The sequence below is a fragment of the Salvelinus fontinalis genome, chromosome 8 (assembly GCF_029448725.1).
Source record: "Salvelinus fontinalis isolate EN_2023a chromosome 8, ASM2944872v1, whole genome shotgun sequence".
Taxonomy (NCBI): Eukaryota; Metazoa; Chordata; class Actinopteri; order Salmoniformes; family Salmonidae; genus Salvelinus; species Salvelinus fontinalis.
In genome coordinates, this window is record NC_074672.1 from 13,117,634 (window position 1) to 13,136,369 (window position 18,736).

At 41.5% G+C, this 18,736-nt stretch overlaps 2 protein-coding genes across 7 annotated transcripts; both read right to left on the bottom strand.

Moving 5' to 3' along the window:
• Positions 1–21: 21 nt before the first annotated feature.
• LOC129860605 (cyclin-T1-like) lies at positions 22–11,001 on the bottom strand. Of its 2 annotated transcripts, none has more exons than XM_055931179.1 (9): positions 10,723–11,001; positions 9,667–9,748; positions 9,408–9,536; positions 6,646–6,706; positions 5,848–5,910; positions 5,604–5,649; positions 5,162–5,325; positions 4,986–5,056; positions 22–4,849 (listed from the first exon to the last, which is right to left on the bottom strand). In XM_055931179.1, the coding sequence occupies exons 1-9, from the start codon at positions 10,893–10,895 to the stop codon at positions 3,542–3,544; spliced, it is 2,097 nt and encodes a 698-aa protein (XP_055787154.1). In that variant the 5' UTR covers positions 10,896–11,001; the 3' UTR covers positions 22–3,541. The 2 variants fall into 2 exon arrangements, with proteins under 2 accessions (XP_055787154.1, XP_055787153.1); XM_055931178.1 differs by having other exon boundaries at positions 5,604–5,658; positions 10,723–11,000.
• A 2,150-nt stretch (positions 11,002–13,151) lies between these two features.
• LOC129860609 (SAP domain-containing ribonucleoprotein-like) lies at positions 13,152–18,427 on the bottom strand. Of its 5 annotated transcripts, none has more exons than XM_055931186.1 (11): positions 18,321–18,427; positions 16,621–16,720; positions 16,248–16,297; positions 16,001–16,065; positions 15,829–15,880; positions 15,652–15,725; positions 15,520–15,560; positions 15,298–15,320; positions 15,114–15,185; positions 14,876–14,953; positions 13,152–13,318 (listed from the first exon to the last, which is right to left on the bottom strand). In XM_055931186.1, exons 1-11 carry the CDS (start codon positions 18,351–18,353, stop codon positions 13,271–13,273), a joined length of 636 nt encoding a protein of 211 aa, XP_055787161.1. In that variant the 5' UTR covers positions 18,354–18,427; the 3' UTR covers positions 13,152–13,270. The 5 variants fall into 5 exon arrangements, 3 of the variants coding, with proteins under 3 accessions (XP_055787161.1, XP_055787162.1, XP_055787160.1); XM_055931187.1 differs by lacking the exon at positions 18,321–18,427 and adding an exon at positions 17,975–18,314; XM_055931185.1 differs by lacking the exon at positions 18,321–18,427 and adding an exon at positions 17,034–17,968.
• Between the last annotated feature and the right edge of the window lie 309 nt (positions 18,428–18,736).

Sequence of the window (18,736 nt, forward strand, 5' to 3'; positions counted from 1 at the left end):
CAAAATAAAAATAAAATGGGATGTTTTTTCTTAAACATTTATTGACATGGGATTATATCAACCACATTTAAAAAATGAACTTTGTTCACAACAAAAGAACATACCTTTAGTTATTTTAAACAATATATATCCCAAAAATGTCAATTACAGACCTGAGTTGTGGTACAACTAAAACATTAAGACGTGACAATGTGTACAGACAGATACAACCTTTGAGCAGTTAATGAAGTACAAAGGAGTAGCAATGTGATTTTGCATTTGGTTGCTTGAGTGTCTTCCATCTATTTTCAGAATTTCAGCTTCATTTTGTGGTCGTTCTTGTTAAACAAGCACTCGCACAAGATATATTGCATACAGTCATCCATGTATCAGTTCAAGTCCAATAATACTTAGCTTAATTTAGTACTAATGAGTATCTTATTATATAAAATAAAACAGAATGGAAGCGTACTGTTCCTAGTAATACAAGTGATAATTTCCTCAGTTTTTAACAAAAGAAGCTATGTTTGTTAGACAATCCTGATGGGATAACGTTTCAGTGCATTTTGAAGCATATCCATGTTTCTCTTCATATCATCATAAAGGCTTACCTGAGTGACAAAAATCAATGGTTGTACTCAAGTACTGTAGAAACTTGGCAGACTTAGGCCATTTTATGTAGCCTTGGAAACAGCAGAAATGTATTTCCATCATGGGTCAGTTAAAGTAATAGAAAACAGCCCCCAGAATAATGACAACTCTTTCCTTTATATACAAAAACAAACAGCAGGAACACCACATGATCAAATCAGTATGCTACAGCTGTGTTACATGATATCCAAAAAATGAATCTATCCATTGGCAGCTTATTGGACCAAGAGAGTTCTGATAAAAATGTCTGAAACATGTCAGAGCTAAGTTATAGCCCACTTCATTTCCACTATCACAATCTTAAAGATGATTCCCAACACATGATTAAATGAGAGAGAATACCAGTTTATGACCAATAAACATGACAAACAGCATAACTGGACATAAAGGGGACGATTATTATCATCTTAATTGAACAAGTCCTTTACACAGAAATTAAATCCTGACAAGGATGGTTGACAGTGGTACGAGAGATAAAAAAAATAAAAGTTAAATCCTCTAGTCTCTCAGTTAAGCATGTGTAATCTCCACAAACAAAACAGAAAAAAACTGCTGTATTACCTAAATAATATAGACAAAGAATACACCCCTTACTAAACTCGCCCAAAATGGGAATTTCAGTTCAATTCAAATAAGTGAAGACTTCAGTTACTGTTAAAACAGTAAAAGTAACACTTAATTCTGTTCAAAACACTAAAAAAGACAATCAGTCCATTATCAAAATGATTGACACTGCTGTGGTTTGTATATGAATATGTAGATACACTACATGGCCAAAAGTATGTGGACACCTGCTTGTCGAACATCTCATTCCAAAATCATTGGCATTAATATGGAGTTGGTCCACCCTTTCCTGCTATGACAGCCTCCACTCTTCAGTGAAAGCTTTCCACTAGATGCTGGAACATTGCTGCGGGGACTTGCTTCCATTCAGCCACAAGAGCATTAGTGAGGTCAAGCACTGTTGTGCGATTAGGCCTGGCTCCCAATCGGCCTTCCAATTCATCCCAAAGGTGTTCGATGGGAGTTGAAGTCAGGGCTCTGTGCAGGCCAGTCAAGTTATTCCACACCGATCTCGAAAACCATTTCTGTATGGATCTCGCTTTGTACACGGTGGCATTGTCATGCTGAAACAGGTAAGGACCTTCCCCAATCTGTTGCCACAAAGTTTGATGCACAGAACAGTCTAGAATGCCATTGTATGCTGTAGCGTTAATTTCCCTTCACTGGAACTAAGGGTCCTAGCCTCAACCATGAAAAACAGGCCCAGACCATTATTGCTCCTCCACCAAACTTTAGTTGGCACTATGCATTCAGGCAGGTAGCGTTCTTCTGGTATCTGCCAAACCCAGATTTGTCTGTTGGTCTGCCAGCTGGTGAAGTGCGATTCATCACTCCAGAGAATGCTTCCACTGCTCCAGAGTCCAATGACAGCATGCTTTATACCACTCCAGCCGACGCTTGGCATTGCGCATGGTGAGCTTAGGCTTGTGTGCGGCTGCTTGGCCATGGAAACCCATTTCATGAAGCTCCCAACAAACACTTGTGCTAACATTGCTTCCAGAGGCAGTTTGGAACTCAGTAGTAAGAGTTGCAACCGAGGACAGACTATTTTACCCGCTACAGCACTCGACAGTCCAGTTTTGTTAGCTTGTGTGTTCTTGCTCCTAGGATGTTTCTACTTCGCAATAACATCACTTACGGTTGACTGGGGCAGTTCTAGCAGGGCAGAAATTTGACTGTGAAAAATTGACATTTTGGAAAGGTGGCAGCCTATTACAGTGCCACGTTGAAAGTCACTGTGCTCTTCAGTACGGCCCAGTCTACTGCTTATGTTTGTATATGGAGATTGCATGGCTGTGTGCTCAATTCTATACACCCGTCAGAAACGGGTATGGCTGAAACAGCAAATTCCAGTGATTTGAATGAATGTCCACATACTTTTGGCCATGCAGTGCATGTACTGTAGTATAAACTCTGAATGTTAGTGTAAGCATTTGACTGTTAACATCTTACAACCATTTAAAACAATGACTGCAACACACAAATCTAGGAACTAAAATATAAGCCGTATCAATTTACAGGATTTTTAGTAACTTTGTTCTTACCAAAATGTACAAAATATTTGTTCACTTTCACGAATTTACATTATTAATATTAAACAATTGTTCAAAATAATGCAGAGATTACAAAACAAAAGTATTGACAAACCGGAGACAAAAAAACCCTCAGTGACTACAGTATTATGAAACAAACAAAGTGTTTGAAAACGATGGCTTTGAAGACATGCATTCTGAAATAGGCCTGTGTAAGGAGCACTCAACTATCCTTCAGTTCAACACAGCAGAAAGGGGCTGTTAGTATATATATATTTAAAAAATAAAATAAAAAAACTTCCTCAAAAGCATTCAATACTAATAATAAATAGTATATTTCAAAAACATTCTGAAAAAGACTAATTGTTAGCAAGACTTGAAAATGTAATAAGTGAAGCAAACAAGTTTGTTTCCTCTAATAGGCATTCAAACATGTAATGTTTGACTTTCTTTTAAAAACAGCTATGGCTCAAATATTATGCCCGCCATTCCATAAAATTTGATTTGAGTTCATATCATGATAAAGTATTTACATTGTGAATAAATAATTAATTTTGTTCGTTTCATATTTTTGCAAGCTTTTCTTTCACACCTCCTGTCATTGCCCCACAGATGCATTGAATATGATGTGACGAGGGAGACACTTCAGCACTGAAAAGTATGTATTAGTACATTTCTTTGCTGTCAAGTTGAAAACCACAACATGATCCATACAAACACATAAAAGGGACAAAATTCACAGAGCAAATATCTTATGTAATATGGTTGGATGCGTCTACAGATACACTGTCAGTAATTCACCCCTTCATCAGGGATCATTTGGGTAGAGGGGGTAGCGGAGGTGGAGGTTCAGCAGGCAGAGGTGGTGGTCGAGATCCCCCCCTAGACCCGCCGCTGTATCTGTACTCCACGTACTGAGACCGGCAATCAAACATGGGAGGCTGGGCAGGCTGCACCCCCTGAGCACTCAGTAAAGAGTTCAGCATTTCAAACGTGTCCTGATACTCATTCGACTGGCTGCCAACACCTGCATTGTGTCCGTTAGTGTCCGGCTTGTCCCCCTTGGAGTGAGAGTAGTTGCCCTGGTGGAGGGAGGGGAGACCCAGGGAGGGGAGGATGTCAGTGGGGTGTGCCCCCAGGGAGTGTGCTCCAGAGGCAGCTAAAAGAGCAGGCAGCTGGTGAGCTGAGTTCCTGGAGGACTTAGAGACTTTGGACGAGTGGGAGCCCTGGGACTCCGTGGAATGTGTCCTCTTTCGAGACACAGAGGAAGAGGAGCTCATTCTAGATGAATCACTGGGGGCTTTTTTGCTGCTGCTTCCTCCTACAGCTCCAGCAGCACTGGCTGAGTGTTTATGAGACGAGGACGAAGAGACAGAAGCACCGCTAAAAGATGACGATGAATGATGGTGGTGGTGGTGGTGATGATGGTGGTTGGAACGTTCTCGGTGCTTTCCCTCCCTAGTCTTGCCCCCCTCCTCTCCCGAGCCTCCACTGCGTACTTTCTCAGGCACCCGAATTCTCACTTTGATGTCCTTTTCTCCTCCTGCTCCTCTGTTCCCTCCTCCACTGTGCCCCACACCTCCCCCAGACCCCAGAGGGAGGCGCATCTTCAGGGAGCTGCGCTCGCCCCTCTCCTTTTCCAGGGGGATCTTGAGGATGATGGGCGAGGGGTTGCTGAGGTCAGAGGAGGCCGAGCTGGAATGGTGGGAGCTGGATTGCTGCTGGTCACGGTGGTGCTTCTCCTTCCTCTGCTGCTGGCCTATCAGAGCCTGGGCTGCCGTGGCGTACTCCCTCTTCACGCTGGCCTCCATGTTCTCCAGCTTCCTCTTCTGAGCAGCCAGGACGTCAGCGTGCTTGGCCCGGTACTCGCTCAGTGACACCTTGGCCGGGGCGTGCAGCTCGGCGTGGCTGGGCTGGTCGGAACCACTGCCAAGGGTCGACTTGAGCTCTAGTAGTATGGGAGCCATGGAGGAGGAAGATGAAGAGAGAGGGTTGGAGAGGCTCATCAGGCCGCCCAGCGTGGTCTCAGACGACGACATGGAGACCATGCTCATCATGCCATCTGTCTGATCGCCGTCCTCTGGCACCTTGGACTTCCCTCCCTTCACTGTCTGACCTGCCGCCTGGGACAAGAAATCACAGAGTTAGGCAATGACAGAGCTACATTTATTTAAAATCAGGAAAGACCCTTTTGCGAGGGCGACCTGAAAGAAATGGAGCTATGAAAATATTTAAAATGTATGTTAAACTATGACTTACTTTCCAGTTGCGAATGCGTTTTAGTCGGCTTGGTGTCTTCTCCAAGATCTGCAGGAACTCGTGGGTGAGCTCTATGGGACACAAAGTATTACAAACGGCACTGCAATTCAGTTCCCTACAATACAATCTAACCAACAACTACACAAACATGCATAATGAAATTGAATCCAACTTACCATCCAGCAGCTCGAGGGTGACAGTATTGTCCACATACTCCCACCAGTGCTTGCTGTCTGTGGAGACTGGGATCTCCCAGTTGGACCACTTGCAGGCCAGGTGGATGCAAACGCAGGCCACGATGGGCGGGCTGTGTTGCAGGCAGAATGTGGTTAGGTGTAGACTACACAGCAGGTTGGGTCCCAGATAAACCAGCAGAAGGAAAATCCATGGAAACAGGGAAAATACAAGAGGAGGAGAAGAAACAGATTCAGTTTCAGAATATAATGAAAAGAACGACGGTGCACCTCTTAGATGAGTGGTAATTTCATTCAAATACAGGGCATAAGATCCTCTCCTGTTTTAGATCAGACAATGTTGCATACCATTTTTAATTGAATAATGTTATATCAAACTGAAATTAAAAGCGTGAAGTTGAACACAGCAGAGTGAACAGCATACCTGTTGGTAGCCATGAAGTATGATGTCTGGGCCAAATCCTTACTCGCTGGAACAACAACACGAGAAACAAGAAAATACAATTAAAACCGGCTACGTTCAAAATACTGACATTAAAAACATGTGGTTAAAATATGCATAAATAATACCTTTAACTAGAAGAGAACCAGCTATGTCATTTGTAAAAGCACTACTAGGGGTCGGAAACTTCACCAGTAGCCTACACAGGAACATTATTGATGCTTACCTCTGACTAGCTGGGTGCACTTGACAACATGAGTATGTGGGTGGTCAATGGTGATTTCAAAGGCTGTAATGAATAGGGCAGAGGGGAGACAGAAAAAAGGTTCCATGAGAAACAATTTCAAAAGAACACTATAATCCTCTTTCTATGATAATTTGAGCCTGCTAATGCAAAATACACATTTTCACTCAATAGGTACTGAATTTATTGGATATTTCAGTACTCTCACTGAGCAATAAAATAAATAATTGCCCCGGAAAACCAATGTACTTGTTTTATGGAACTACAGTAAATAGTGAATGAATGCACTGGATTAGGTCTTCAGATGACAGGCCCTGTATAAGACAAATGTGAATGAGTGCGTAGAGAATAAGAAAAGTTTGGCATTTACATTTAAGCCATTCATTGAGACAAAGGTCATAGGTGGGGAATGGCCATTATAGCACGCAATCCAAATTCTAGCAATACTGTACTAAATTCACTTGCGCTCTCATGTGCTTACAACAAAAACATCCTCCATCACCACAACCTGCACCACAATTACTTGACTCAAATGAATGGCATAAAACCACAAGGAAAATTTGAAAAAGTTCTGTAAAAGTGGGGAACCAAAAATGGAAGACAGTAGTGATAAATAGTGAGCATATCGAACTAGGTGATGTGGTGACGTCCAATAGAATGATCTGCTACTCAAAACTCTGCTGTGGACAAGAACAAAGATGGTTAATAGTGTCGGCAAGCAGCACATCACTAGTTTGGGGTGAAATCAAAGACCCCATTCATTTTTCCATCCCAACTTACCCAGGGTCTGGAGTATAATGCTCTCAAGAATGACCAGGTCTTGGGCTTGTTGCAGGTAAGCCTGAGGTTGAGAGGACAGGCAGGAGACAGGCATTACTCACTAGGAGGCATTCTCTCTCACCCCTTACGCCTCACTCACCCTCTTGCTTTCCCTTAACGCAGTCTTACCTTCAAGGAGGTACAACTAAGCTTGGGCGGTATCCAGATTGTCATACCTTCAGACCGACCTTGTGCCATACCGGGATATTCTGTAATACCCGCACTGAACACAAACCCCACTGAGCTTCTAATCCGAAGGTTACGAGGACGTTATTAAGGTAAATGCCAGCTTTAAGCCAATAAAAAAATATGAAAAGCCGATAACTAAAATTGTTACCGGCCAAAAAGACGCAAGGTCCTCATAAGGGACTTCAGCTAAGTATACCCAGACTGGGCAAAATTGGAAAAGATTGTGTAGATTATCCCCCTTGCCAGCATGCCTGCCAAGAGGTGATTCTTTCTCCAAAACAGAGTTCAGAGGGACTCAAGATAGCAACTTTGTTAGGACAAAGTAACAAGGCTGATGCGCATCGCAAACTGCTCCAAAGAGTTGGCCAGCTTTCACTTCCCAACAGCAGCGGCTCACTTTGAGCAGGCCAATGTCCGCCGCAACAGATATAACTTGGAGGCAAATTGTGTTCGTCAGGCCCGGTCTTAGCAGTTCTGCTGCCGCCCTAAGCAAGATCAACATATGCTGCCCGTGTCATGATTTGAAATGGATTGATAGACTAACGTAATGATGTGTATCATGCTCAACTGGTGCATTCCAGTTGAGTTTATTCAGTAGCACTTGGAAACGAAATATCGTTGCCAACTATTCACATCAGTTACAATGTTGCAATCACTAGGCAGCCAACTGCCTATAGTAAGAGTAGGGATGCAAAATTCTGCTAACTTTCCCAAAATTGGTGTCCCCAAAATCCTGGTTGTAAATTGATGGATTTCCTGCTTATTCCCTCGTAATTCCAGGAATCTTCTAACCATGAGTTTTGGAAAACCAGGGAATTTGGGTAAAGTTAAAGGAATTGCAACCCGAAGTAAGAGACAGAGTTGTTATCAATAATGTGTATGTCACTCGACACAACCCCACGATAGTTCAAATGACAATAAATACAACATTTCTCAACATCATCCAATAGAACTGTAAAAAGAGTGAGATATCATTTGAGATTTGGAATCAAGTGCTTTCATAAACCCATGGCGCGGGGCTCGTTGCACAGGAGTATTGTAAAATAAGCTTGAACCAGCCTTAAAAAAAATGTGATTTTGATTGTCCAACATCAGTTTAATAATTTCTTCATTTTGTGGCCACCAAGAGGGGCCTATTTCTACTGCTGTGGTGCTGAATCGCAGCGAGAATGGGGAGTCGGGCAGCCCTGGTGTTCGTAGACACCCATGTTTTGTTATTCATTAGACCTAATTAAAATGTTCAGGCTAGATTAAATTAGGGGCACAGATTGTAATTGAAAACACCTGTGTTTTGTTATTTATTAATTCAAATATTCATACAAACAGCCTATAGGACAGGTCGTACGCAAATTATATTATATTTTGAAGCGGTATTTTATTACTGTGTAAGTGAGTTGTTCTTCTAGGTTAAATGTTTTTTATTATTATTATTATATTGAGTTATGATTTATAGCAGGGATGAAGACAATGGGCAATGAACCTCATTCTACTTTATTAGGATAATTTCTATTCTGTTAAGATGAATTATAATAATCTAAATGTGATTTTGAACACCGTGGGTGGACACCTTAATGCGTTACATACCGAATGCATATGGACGCAGGGTAAATGTATCAAATGTCTGGTCAATTAAAACCTTGCCAGTCATGTTGTCTGGCGCCAAATTTTCCTACCGGCAACCCTGGTAAAATCCCATAGAGAACTAAATGCTAACGAGCACTTTGTGAACATTTTATACAGTCTCTGACCTAAACTATTTTCAGGACAGACGTCCCAGCTGGTGAAGTTATATAAGTAACTCAGAAAGGCTACTCACAGTTTGCTGCATGCACAGAACAAATATAAGACAGCAAGGATCTTGATCAAGGAGGGGATTCTCTGCTGTTACCAAGCGAAGCTTGATTTTGGATGAAGCTAACTACTTAGCTAGATAGCTAACTAGTGACTAAATTAGCAAACCAAATGCACAACTGCAGAGCAATTAGCATATTTTAGAAAGTTAACTTAACATTGGGCTCTAGCCTCCTGTGTGCTTGTTAACAAACACCACGTGACTGGAGACTATGGGTAAGCTTCATATTGAAAAATGATGTGACAGGTGAAATGAAGAACACAATCTTCTTTATTTCCTAAAGTAATGCACAAGTTGACTGCAGGTACAGTATTTACTTCGGTATACCGCCCAAGCCTAGGTACAACCGCCTCAAAACACCCAATGGCTGTGATAATACCAGTATTTCAATATTTTTTTCTTGACAAAAATGAAAACACGAAGCAGACCCTTTAAAAACCTGCTACATAAAATAGTGTGCTATAGCTTGTCAAATAAATAAATTAGACTCCAGATGACAACATTTGTTTCCAACATTAGGGCTGTTTTCTTAAAGAAGTGAAATCTGCTTAGTGTTTTGTTTCCTTGCCACGATACAAACAAGTATATTGATACTGGTATCGTCCCATCCCTAACAAACATACCCAAATCAGTTTATGGAGCACCATGCAAGTGCCAGAGTGAGTTCAAAGTGGAGACTTACATCACTGCGGACATCCGGTGAAGGGTCCTGAGGGTTGAGGCATGCATGGGTCACCTTGATAACATGCTCCAACTTGCGGGGCTGCTCCTCAACCTTTGCAGCCAGGAATAGTGTTGCTGGAGCTATGACCTAGGAGGGAAAATAGGACATTTTGATAAATGCTGTACTGATAGAGCTATGCATTTTACATGTTTCATTTCAAACTATATAAGATACAACATTTTGCAAAAGAGCATGTCAGTGTGTGCAAAGTACTTACATTTCTGTGGAACCTGGTGAATGACTGGACCATGTAGAATCGGTGCATATACACAATGGCAGTATTAATTGTTAGCTGGGACCTGATGCATAGCTACGGGTTAAGGGTTATAGCATAACAATATGACCTGACGTCTCCGTGAGATTGAACTCACTACTTTAAGGGTTAAATGACAAATAGTATGTTTGATTGACGACAGCGTATTTTATGTAACAGTAGCTACCAACGTATTTTCAAAACTAGTTTTGGATGTAGCCGAGTGATCTAGTACTGCTGTAACTTCTCCAAATGTTGGAAATGTGTGTGGTGGTACGTAGTAAGATAACGTATCTCGCTCGCTAGAACTGCATTGTGGGTTAGATCGTTTGCTGTCGCTAACAAGGTAGCAAATAATGGCCACAAAGAAGCCAACCGTATCAAATAAAATAGGTACTAAACTTTCTTAATCTCAATTCACATGGACATTTTATCTAACAGCATTGGACCTCTCACCAATACAATGTCTAATAGTTAGCTATGTAACGTACGCATGGTTTTTAAACTATTGTGTTGTTAGCCTATAGTTAACTCATCGTTATATAGAGCAGATAAATAGATTGCTAGTTTTAACGTTACTCGCGTAGGTTCCCAAAACAGCGCATTAACAATTTTTGTCCAATAACGTTATGCTCTTAAAATGTTTGATACACCAAAACCCCGCGTATAATATCTAGACAACTCTAATGTCCCTCTGCTCGGCTTTTGTTCTCTAACGTTAAAAGAAGCGTAGGCCTCGGCTGCAAAGGCCTACACAACGTTAGCTAGCCATGGTAATCACACGCAATGATGGCCGGGCCCTTGCTAGCGAGTCGCACGTCTGGGCCGCTGGTTTCAATTAGCTAGCAACCACTCCAGTCTATACCAAGCACATTAATAAATTGTGGTATCAACAATAACACCCCAACTATAAACACAATAGCAGATATTAGCTAGCAACTAGCCATGCCGCCAAACCGGCTTCAACCTCTTGAAGCTAGCTAACCGCTAGCAGGCGCAAATCGTCCCGACAAAAGATACACATTAAGTCGTTGTCCCATGTCCTGTAGAAGGTTCGCAGCTTGTTGTCTGTAGGACAATTCTTTGTCTGGATCAAGCCCCGCACGGCGAGACGGGCTATTCTCGATCTGTTCTCGGGTGAAGTACCATTTGTTGTTGTTTATTGCAGAAGGAGAAGGGAAGGAAGCCGCCATTACTGAGAAGGACAATATTTTTTAAATTGTGGATCACAGGAAGTGACGTCAATTATGTGAACGGCAAGTGTCCCCAAAGCAAATATTTTGGTTCCTCTCTGTCCAAAGCAACATTTCTAAACATCTCGAATATGGTGTAAATGCAGACCGCAGTTCGGGGCGTTTCTTGATGTGGTTGTTCCCTATCAGCAAATGTTATGAGGTGTTATGGTGACTGCGGTATGAGACTGATGGTTTCTAACACAGATGATTTGTTTACACAGCAGGTAAAAAAAGTAAGTCAAGTGAATTAGCGTTGCTGGTTAGGAGACTGAGGTTAAGGTTAGGAAAAGAGTTAAGCTTAGCTACAATGCTACAGTTGTCAACAATTGTTGTCCCCAACGCGAAAGAAACGGCCATGGACCAATGGCGAGCATCAATAGATGTAGTTATCAATGTCAATGTAGATATCAATTATTACACATAATCAGTTACATGTAATCTGATAAAAGAAAACGTTAACTGTAATCAGTTAGGTTTTATTTTATGTTATTTTTTATTTCACCTTTATTTATTAACCTGTGACAGACGTGACAGAGTCTGGAGACGCCGTGGAGAACGTTCTGCTGCCTGCAACATCCTCCAGCATGACCGGTTTGGCGGTGGGTCAGTCATGGTGTGGGGTGGCATTTCTTTGTGGGGCCGCACAGCCCTCCATGTGCTCGCCAGAGGTAGCCTGACTGCCATTAGGTACCGAGATGAGATCCTCAGACCCCTTGTGAGACCATATGCTGACACATGCACATTTGTGGCCTGCTGGAGGTCATTTTGCAGGGCTCTGGCAGTGCACCTCCTTGCACAAAGGCGGAGGTAGCGGTCCTGCTGCTGGGTTGTTGCCCTCCTACGGCCTCCTCCACGTCTCCTGATGTACTGGCCTGTCTCCTGGTAGCGCTTCCATGCTCTGGACACTACGCTGACAGACACAGCAAACCTTCTTGCCACAGCTCGCATTGATGTGCCATCCTGGATGAACTGCACTACCTGAGCCACTTGTGTGGGTTGTAGACTCCGTCTCATGCTACCACTAGAGTGAAAGCACCGCCAGCATTCAAAAGTGACCAAACATCAGCCAGGAAGCATAGGAACTGAGAAGTGGTCTGTGGTCACCACCTGCAGAACCATTCCTTTTTTGGGGGTGTCTTACTAATTGCCTATCATTTCCACCTTTTGTCTATTCCATTTGCACAACAGCATGTTAAATTTATTGTCAATCAGTGTTGCTTCCTAAGTGGAAAGTTTGATTTCACAGAAGTGTGATTGACTTGGAGTTACATTGTGTTGTTTAAGTGTTCCCTTTATTTTTTTGAGCAGTGTATTAAATACTGAGTGTATGTAAACTTCTGACCCACTGGGAATGTGATGAAAGAAATAAAGGCTGAAATAATTATATTCTGACATTTCACATTCTTAAAATAAGTGGTGATCCTAATTGACCTAAGACAGGGAATTTTTACTAAGATTGTCAAGAATTGTGAAAAACTGAGTTAATGTATTTGGCTAAGGTGTATGTAAACGTCTGACTTCAACTGTAGGTATTCCTCTGGTCCAGATGGAATAGGGCAGTGTTCAATAAATTGGTCCACATGGAAATCTAGAGGCAAACCGTAAATTACTTGGTAATAGGAAATACAATTATTTCCATGACAGAATTAAAAAGCAAATTTGGACTGACTAAATGTAGACATAAGTGTAAAACTAAGTGACTCAATGATTATAGCACTCCCAGGTGAGTCCAAAAGTTATGGGCGGAGTAAATTAACTGAAAAATATATAAAAACGCATCAATTTCAAAGAGTTACCGTTCATATAAATAAATCAGTCAATTTAAATAAAAGCTCCATTCTAAGGATTTCACATAACTATGCAGGACTCCCACTGGGGAGTGGGTTGGACATTCTGTATGTGCTGTGCACTCAGACCAGGTGAGCGCATCTATAATGCTACAAAAATGTGGCATTGACCCAATGTTCAAACGTCCTCTTTTCTTCTCTCACTTCCTATATTCATTCTAAGTAGTGAAACAATGCACTGACTTGTCAGCTCACAGGCCTGGCAGTGTAAGAACATAGTCCAGCATGTTGTGCACTTGTCAGGCCACTATCTGGGGGACCCAGTGAAGAGGGTTCCCTGCTACCAGGCCATGTACTCCACTTGGTACAACTGGACAATAAATCAAATAGAGAACCCATGGACAGAATAAACAGCAACTCCAGAAAATAATTGAAAACTACTTTAATGACCAAATGTAATACAACTTGACAAGCTATATACAGTACATTTCAGTTATGTTTGCAACACAAAATAAAAAGCATAAAACATCACTTAGAAATACCAAATTACACTGTCACATTTCCAAATCGTTCAGAACGCTTCTGTTTCTTTGCCTGAGGAAAAAGAGTAAACAAACATTTGATTTAATCTTTTTATGGAATAAAATATTACAAAATAGGAAAGAAATCTGTAATATATAAAGTGCATTCATAAAGTATTCAGACCCCTTGACTTTCCACATATTGTTACAAGCTTATTCTAAAATTGATTAAATTACCCCCCCCCCCTCAATCTACACACAATACTGAAATATCACATTTACACAAGTATTCAGAGCCTTTACTCAGTACTTGGTTGCTGTAACTTTGGCAGCAATTACAGCCTCAAGTCTTCTTGGGTATGACACTACAAGCTTGACACACCTGTATTTGGGGAGTTTCTCACCTTCTTTGCAGATCCTCTCAAGCTGTCAAGTTGGGTGGGGAACGTCGCCGCACAGCTATTTTAAGGTATCTCCAGAGATGTTCGATCAGGTTCAAGTCCGGGCTCTGGCTGGGCCACTCAAGGACATTGAGACTTGTACCGAAGCCACTCCTGTGTTGTGTTGGCTGTGTGCTTAGGGTTGTTGTCCTGTTGGAAGGTGAACCTTCACCCCAGTCTGAGCACTCTGGAGCAGGCTTTCATCAAGGATCTCTGTACTTTAAATTAACTAGGCACGTCAGTTCATCTTTCCCTCGATCCTGACTAGTCTCCCAGTCCCGGCCACCTGAAAAACATCCACAGCATGATGCTGCCACCACGCGTCACCATAGGGATGGTGCCAGGTTTTCTCCAGACGTGACACTTGGCATTCAGGCCAAAGAGTTCAATCTTGGTTTCATCAGACCAAAGAATCGTGTTTCTCATGGTCTGAGAGTCCTTTAGGTGCCTTTTGGCAAACTCCAAGCGGGCTGTCATGTGCCTTTTACTGATGAGGCCTGATTTCTGGAGTGCTGCAGAGATGGGAGAACCTTCCAGAAGGACAACCATCTCCACAGAGGAACTCTGGAGCTCTGTTAGAGTGACTATCAGGTTCTTGGTCACCACCCTGACCAAGGCCCTTCTCCCCCAATTGCTCAGTTTTGCTAGAGCTGGCCACCCAAGCAAAAGTCTTGGTGGTTTCAAACTTATTCCATTTAAGAATGATGGAGGCCATTGTGTTCTTGGGGACCAGCAAAAATGTTTTGGTACCCTTTCCCAGATCTGTGCCGTGACATAATCCTGTCTACAGACAATTCCTTCGACCTCATGGCTTGGTTCTTGCTCTGACTACAAGTGTGCCTTTCCAAATCATGTCCAATCAATTTAATTTACCACAAGTGGACTCCAATAAAGTGGTAGAAACATCTCAAGGATGATCAATAGAAAAAGGATGCACCTGAGCTCAATTTCAAGACTCATAGCAAAGGGTCTGAATACTTATGTAAATAAGGTATGTTTTTTAATTTAAATACATTTCTAGAAACCTGTTTCCGCTTTGTCATTATGGGGTATTGCGTAGATTGAGGATTTTTATGTATTTAATCCCTTTTAGAATAAGGCTGTAACGTAACAAAATGTGGAAAAAGTCAAGGGGTCTAAATACTTTGAATGAGCTGTACCGGTATCGATAATAAATAGAATCTGAAAACCTCAACGTCAGTTGCAACAGCACCAGTGAGGATCCCAAATCTTTCTTTCCGCTTCTTCAGCTTCTCATCTTCCTCAACCTGGAACACACAAATATGGTCTTAAATCTGTAACATGGAAGTGGCTAAGCCTAATCAAAAATGCTTAAGCATAACCTCTAGGTTTCAATTCAGCATTTCTTTCAACTTTCAGGATGCCCTATAGTCTAATCTAGAAACTAACCCATCCCTATGAGCTCACCTTCTTGGAGACTGAAGAAACGTTCCCGCCAAATCGTTCAGCTCGCTTTTTTAGCTGTTCAACGCTGACTGGCTACTCAGAACATAGATTGAGAGAAATACTTCATGAAATCTTCTGAGTCACAGTAATGGTCACATTAATGAAATGAGGAGAGTTGACTGCTCATCATATGTGGATTACTTGCAGTGGATTTATTCACAGTAACACCTATGATAGAAAGAAAAGAGAAAAAAAAACTGATTAAAACCAGAGAGCCAATGCAGGAGAACAGTTTTCCTACCATTACTTGTGATAAATTATGTTCTTCAAGCTTGTTTAGTAAACTGACTGCAGGTTATGGTTCTCGGAAAAATAACATTAAAAACTCAACATGAGAACAGTAAATGACTGGAAGATTGAGACCGACCTGTGGTGGAAGTTGGAGGTGCAGCAGCGGGCAAACCAAACCTGAACACAAGACATATTTAATCAACTTTAATATATAGTTTCATAGATACGATAGTTATTCTATAATTTGTAAGAATGGTTGGGTACTGACCGGGCAGCACGTATGGCCTTCTTGCTGTCAGCTGAGGCAGGGACATTGAAGCGGTCTGCTCTTTTCTGTAACCTCTGAATACGTGATTAAAAATATGTTCATAATAAGGTCAGCAAACCATCATTGCATCGAAGACCCGTCATGACTGGTAAAAGAGTGCAACAAGCATCCCATTACCTCATCCACAGACACTGGAGGTGTGATTTTTACCACTTTCTTTTCAGCCTTCCTGAAAAACATTCAAATCACACTTTACATATTTCAATAAATCAGGGGCATCAGATTGTCAGAAATCATGGAAAGAAAATGTTCGTCTTCAATGCGTGTTAACATAAAATGAAAAACGTACTCAGACACCGCTACTGGTTTCTCGTCGTTATCCCCAGTGACGGCATCCGCATCTTTCGAGAGGTACTTCAGGACATTTTCAAAAGCACAAAGCATCATCAAGAAATGTTCCTACAATTATTTTCATGTCATATTTCACCTAAGCAATTGCAGCATGTACAAAGTGACTATATACTGGACATGGTGGTACTCACCTAATCCATACATGAAGTGCCATTGCTGCCATACCGTTTTAAAACCAGGCTTACCTCTGGCTCTTCTCCCAGAACATCATCTTCATTTAGGCCCATGTCATCCTCTGTTAAAAATATTATTAAAAAAATAAGTATGAATTTAAGCATATGCGTCACTTTGCCCATTTATAGGCTGGGTAGAATTCTTGCCATATTGCTCACACCTTTTAGATATAAAGGAGTGTCAATGGGTAGGGGCTAGAAATCAGCAAGTTATCACACTTCCCACTCCATGGGCCAGTTTTACTGACACCGGTGAAGCCTAGTCCTTAATCCAGGACCAAAAAGTATGCTAAATGGAGAATATCTTTAGGCCAGCACTAGGTTTTACCCATGTCTGGGAACCTGACCCAATACGTATTTAGTCCATCCATTATTGCATGCTCACCATGCTCCTCTAGATGAACCTGTAGTCGTGTGATCAGTTCCACTTTGTTGCCCTTCACATCCAGACCCCTGGCTTCACACTCATGCTTCAGCTCAGCAAGCTGCAGGACAGAAGTGTGGATTGCTGATTAGATTACAAATTCCTACTAAATTGCAGTTATTGCAATTCAAATGGTACTACCCAACAGTGTTTCCCCTGTAAAAAATGTGTAGCAGGGAAAATATCATTGGGGGTTCCCTCCTAGACTTTGTATGTATCAGGACTGAGAAGCGTAGTTCTGCTGACTTCTTTAAAAGGACATTCTACTCACAAATGAATTAAAGTTAAAGTATGCTGACACCATCTAAAATATAATATCCAACTCCAGAAATGAGCCCAATAACATTGTTAAAATGTGATAAAATCATTTTTACATCGTGGGCTGGTTCGAATCCAGGCTGTATCACAACCGGACGTGATTGGGAGTCCCATAGGGCAACGCACAATTGGCCCTGTGTCGTCTGGGTTTGGTCGGTGTAGGCTGTCATTGTAAATAAGAATTTGTTCTTAACTGACTTGCCAAAAAATATATAAGAATGTAAATAGCCTATGCTAATATGGTCCATATTATCAGTACGCTAGTAGCAATAAACATTAACACCTGTAGCCCAACTGATAAAGCAAATTGCAAATATACTGAAGCATGGGGTTGCCTATCTGCATTTACACTATTGGGCTAATCATTAGCCAGATCCCAAATGTTATCTTTTAACTAGTTATTATCCTTATGATTAACTATAGGTCTCAAAAAACTTACATAAAAAGTGAATATATGTAGGCCAGCCTTTTAGGGTAACTCAGAATGCATGTTTCCTTCCTTCCCTATGGCACTCATTGAATGCCCCACAATTAATATTTATCTCGCACAGCACACACTAGCTGACTTAGTAAATATATAAACTATTCTACTATGGGATTGTTGGATTTTATAAATTAATTTCTGTTTGCAGAAGAAATGTGGCCTGTTCTAGCATCGTCAAAGTTCGCCCTAGCAGAAATATTTTCTCACGTGCCATATTTTTTTTGCTTGGCGGCAATGATATTGGCTTTGTCGGGCGCTGTGTTTCCGTTGCATTGTGAAACATTTTACAGCCGCAGTTAGCTGTTTGCCGTGAAACAGTGCAACGGATACAATGCTCCCAACAAAGCAAATTTAGACCTAACAATACCATACTGTACAAATTCATTCATTCGTGGTCGCGCATGCGCCGATGCTGTCCGTTCGTTGCTAACTTCACAGCAGTAGTTGATCACTTTGGCCCTCACTGAGATAACGAAGCCAGACTAAATAAATTCAACAAGTGTGTATACTAGCCTGGGCACCATTCTTTTTAGCTATCATTCATCTTCTGTCATACTAAACATCTGTGTCATATCACACGGAGTGGAATGTTATCCGCGTAGCCTGGGTACCAGTCAGTTTCGCCATCTCAAACCTCAAAATGCCTAGGTGCATTCCTACGTGCAGCAAGCATGGATTATTTCACTTCCCGTCCGTTAGCATCAATTAGCTAACTGCGGCTGTAGGTGTCCAGGGATCTGCAGCGTGCAAGATCCTGATTTACAAAGTAAAGATAGCTGACAACATACGATAATTAATATTCCAAAAATATAATAGCGGTAATAAGACGTTTTAAACTTCGATAAAACGTGTTAGCAACCTTAAGTTTCTGGAGCGCCCCAATTTCAGCCATCTTGCTTTGCTGAATCTGTTTCTCCAATCGGAAATCGACACCCTTTATCTCTTCGCTATAATTGTTGCATTGCCATCTGCTGTGCTAATAGATGGGTTGCATGCATTTTATTGTCTATAATTTTTTGGTGTAAAAACTTTTGTGACTTGTGTTGACACATCAATGAAAAGTATAGCCCAGAAAAGTATTTTATGTAGAAAATCTTTATTGATAGGCAGCCATTCAACAATGATCAGATTTAGAAGGGACATTCAATACAGTTGGGCATGTGATATAATCAATCGAATTTCGAATATGGCAATACATTGTCTTACAGACGGTACTGTTGCCGCGTTCAAAATAACTGGGACCTTTGGAAAAATACAAATCATGACGTCAGGGAT

What these genes read in the sequence shown, in the direction of transcription:
- LOC129860605 (XM_055931178.1), bottom strand. Translation starts at nt 10,895, where the DNA reads ATGGCGGCTTCCTTCCCTTCTCCTTCTGCAATAAACAACAACAAATGG. An exon ending in ATGGGACAACGACTTAATGT is followed by an intron (nt 9,749 to 10,722) that starts GTATCTTTTGTC and finishes GCTATGCATCAG; the next exon opens with GTCCCAGCTAACAATTAATA. An exon ending in CATTATACTCCAGACCCTGG is followed by an intron (nt 5,911 to 6,645) that starts GTAAGTTGGGAT and finishes TATTCATTACAG; the next exon opens with CCTTTGAAATCACCATTGAC.
- LOC129860609 (XM_055931185.1), bottom strand. Translation starts at nt 17,225, where the DNA reads ATGGACCATATTAGCATAGGCTATTTACATTCTTATATATTTTTTGGC. An exon ending in TTCTGGGAGAAGAGCCAGAG is followed by an intron (nt 16,066 to 16,247) that starts GTAAGCCTGGTT and finishes AATGTCCTGAAG; the next exon opens with TACCTCTCGAAAGATGCGGA. An exon ending in CTGTTGCAACTGACGTTGAG is followed by an intron (nt 13,319 to 14,875) that starts GTTTTCAGATTC and finishes CTTTTTCCTCAG; the next exon opens with GCAAAGAAACAGAAGCGTTC.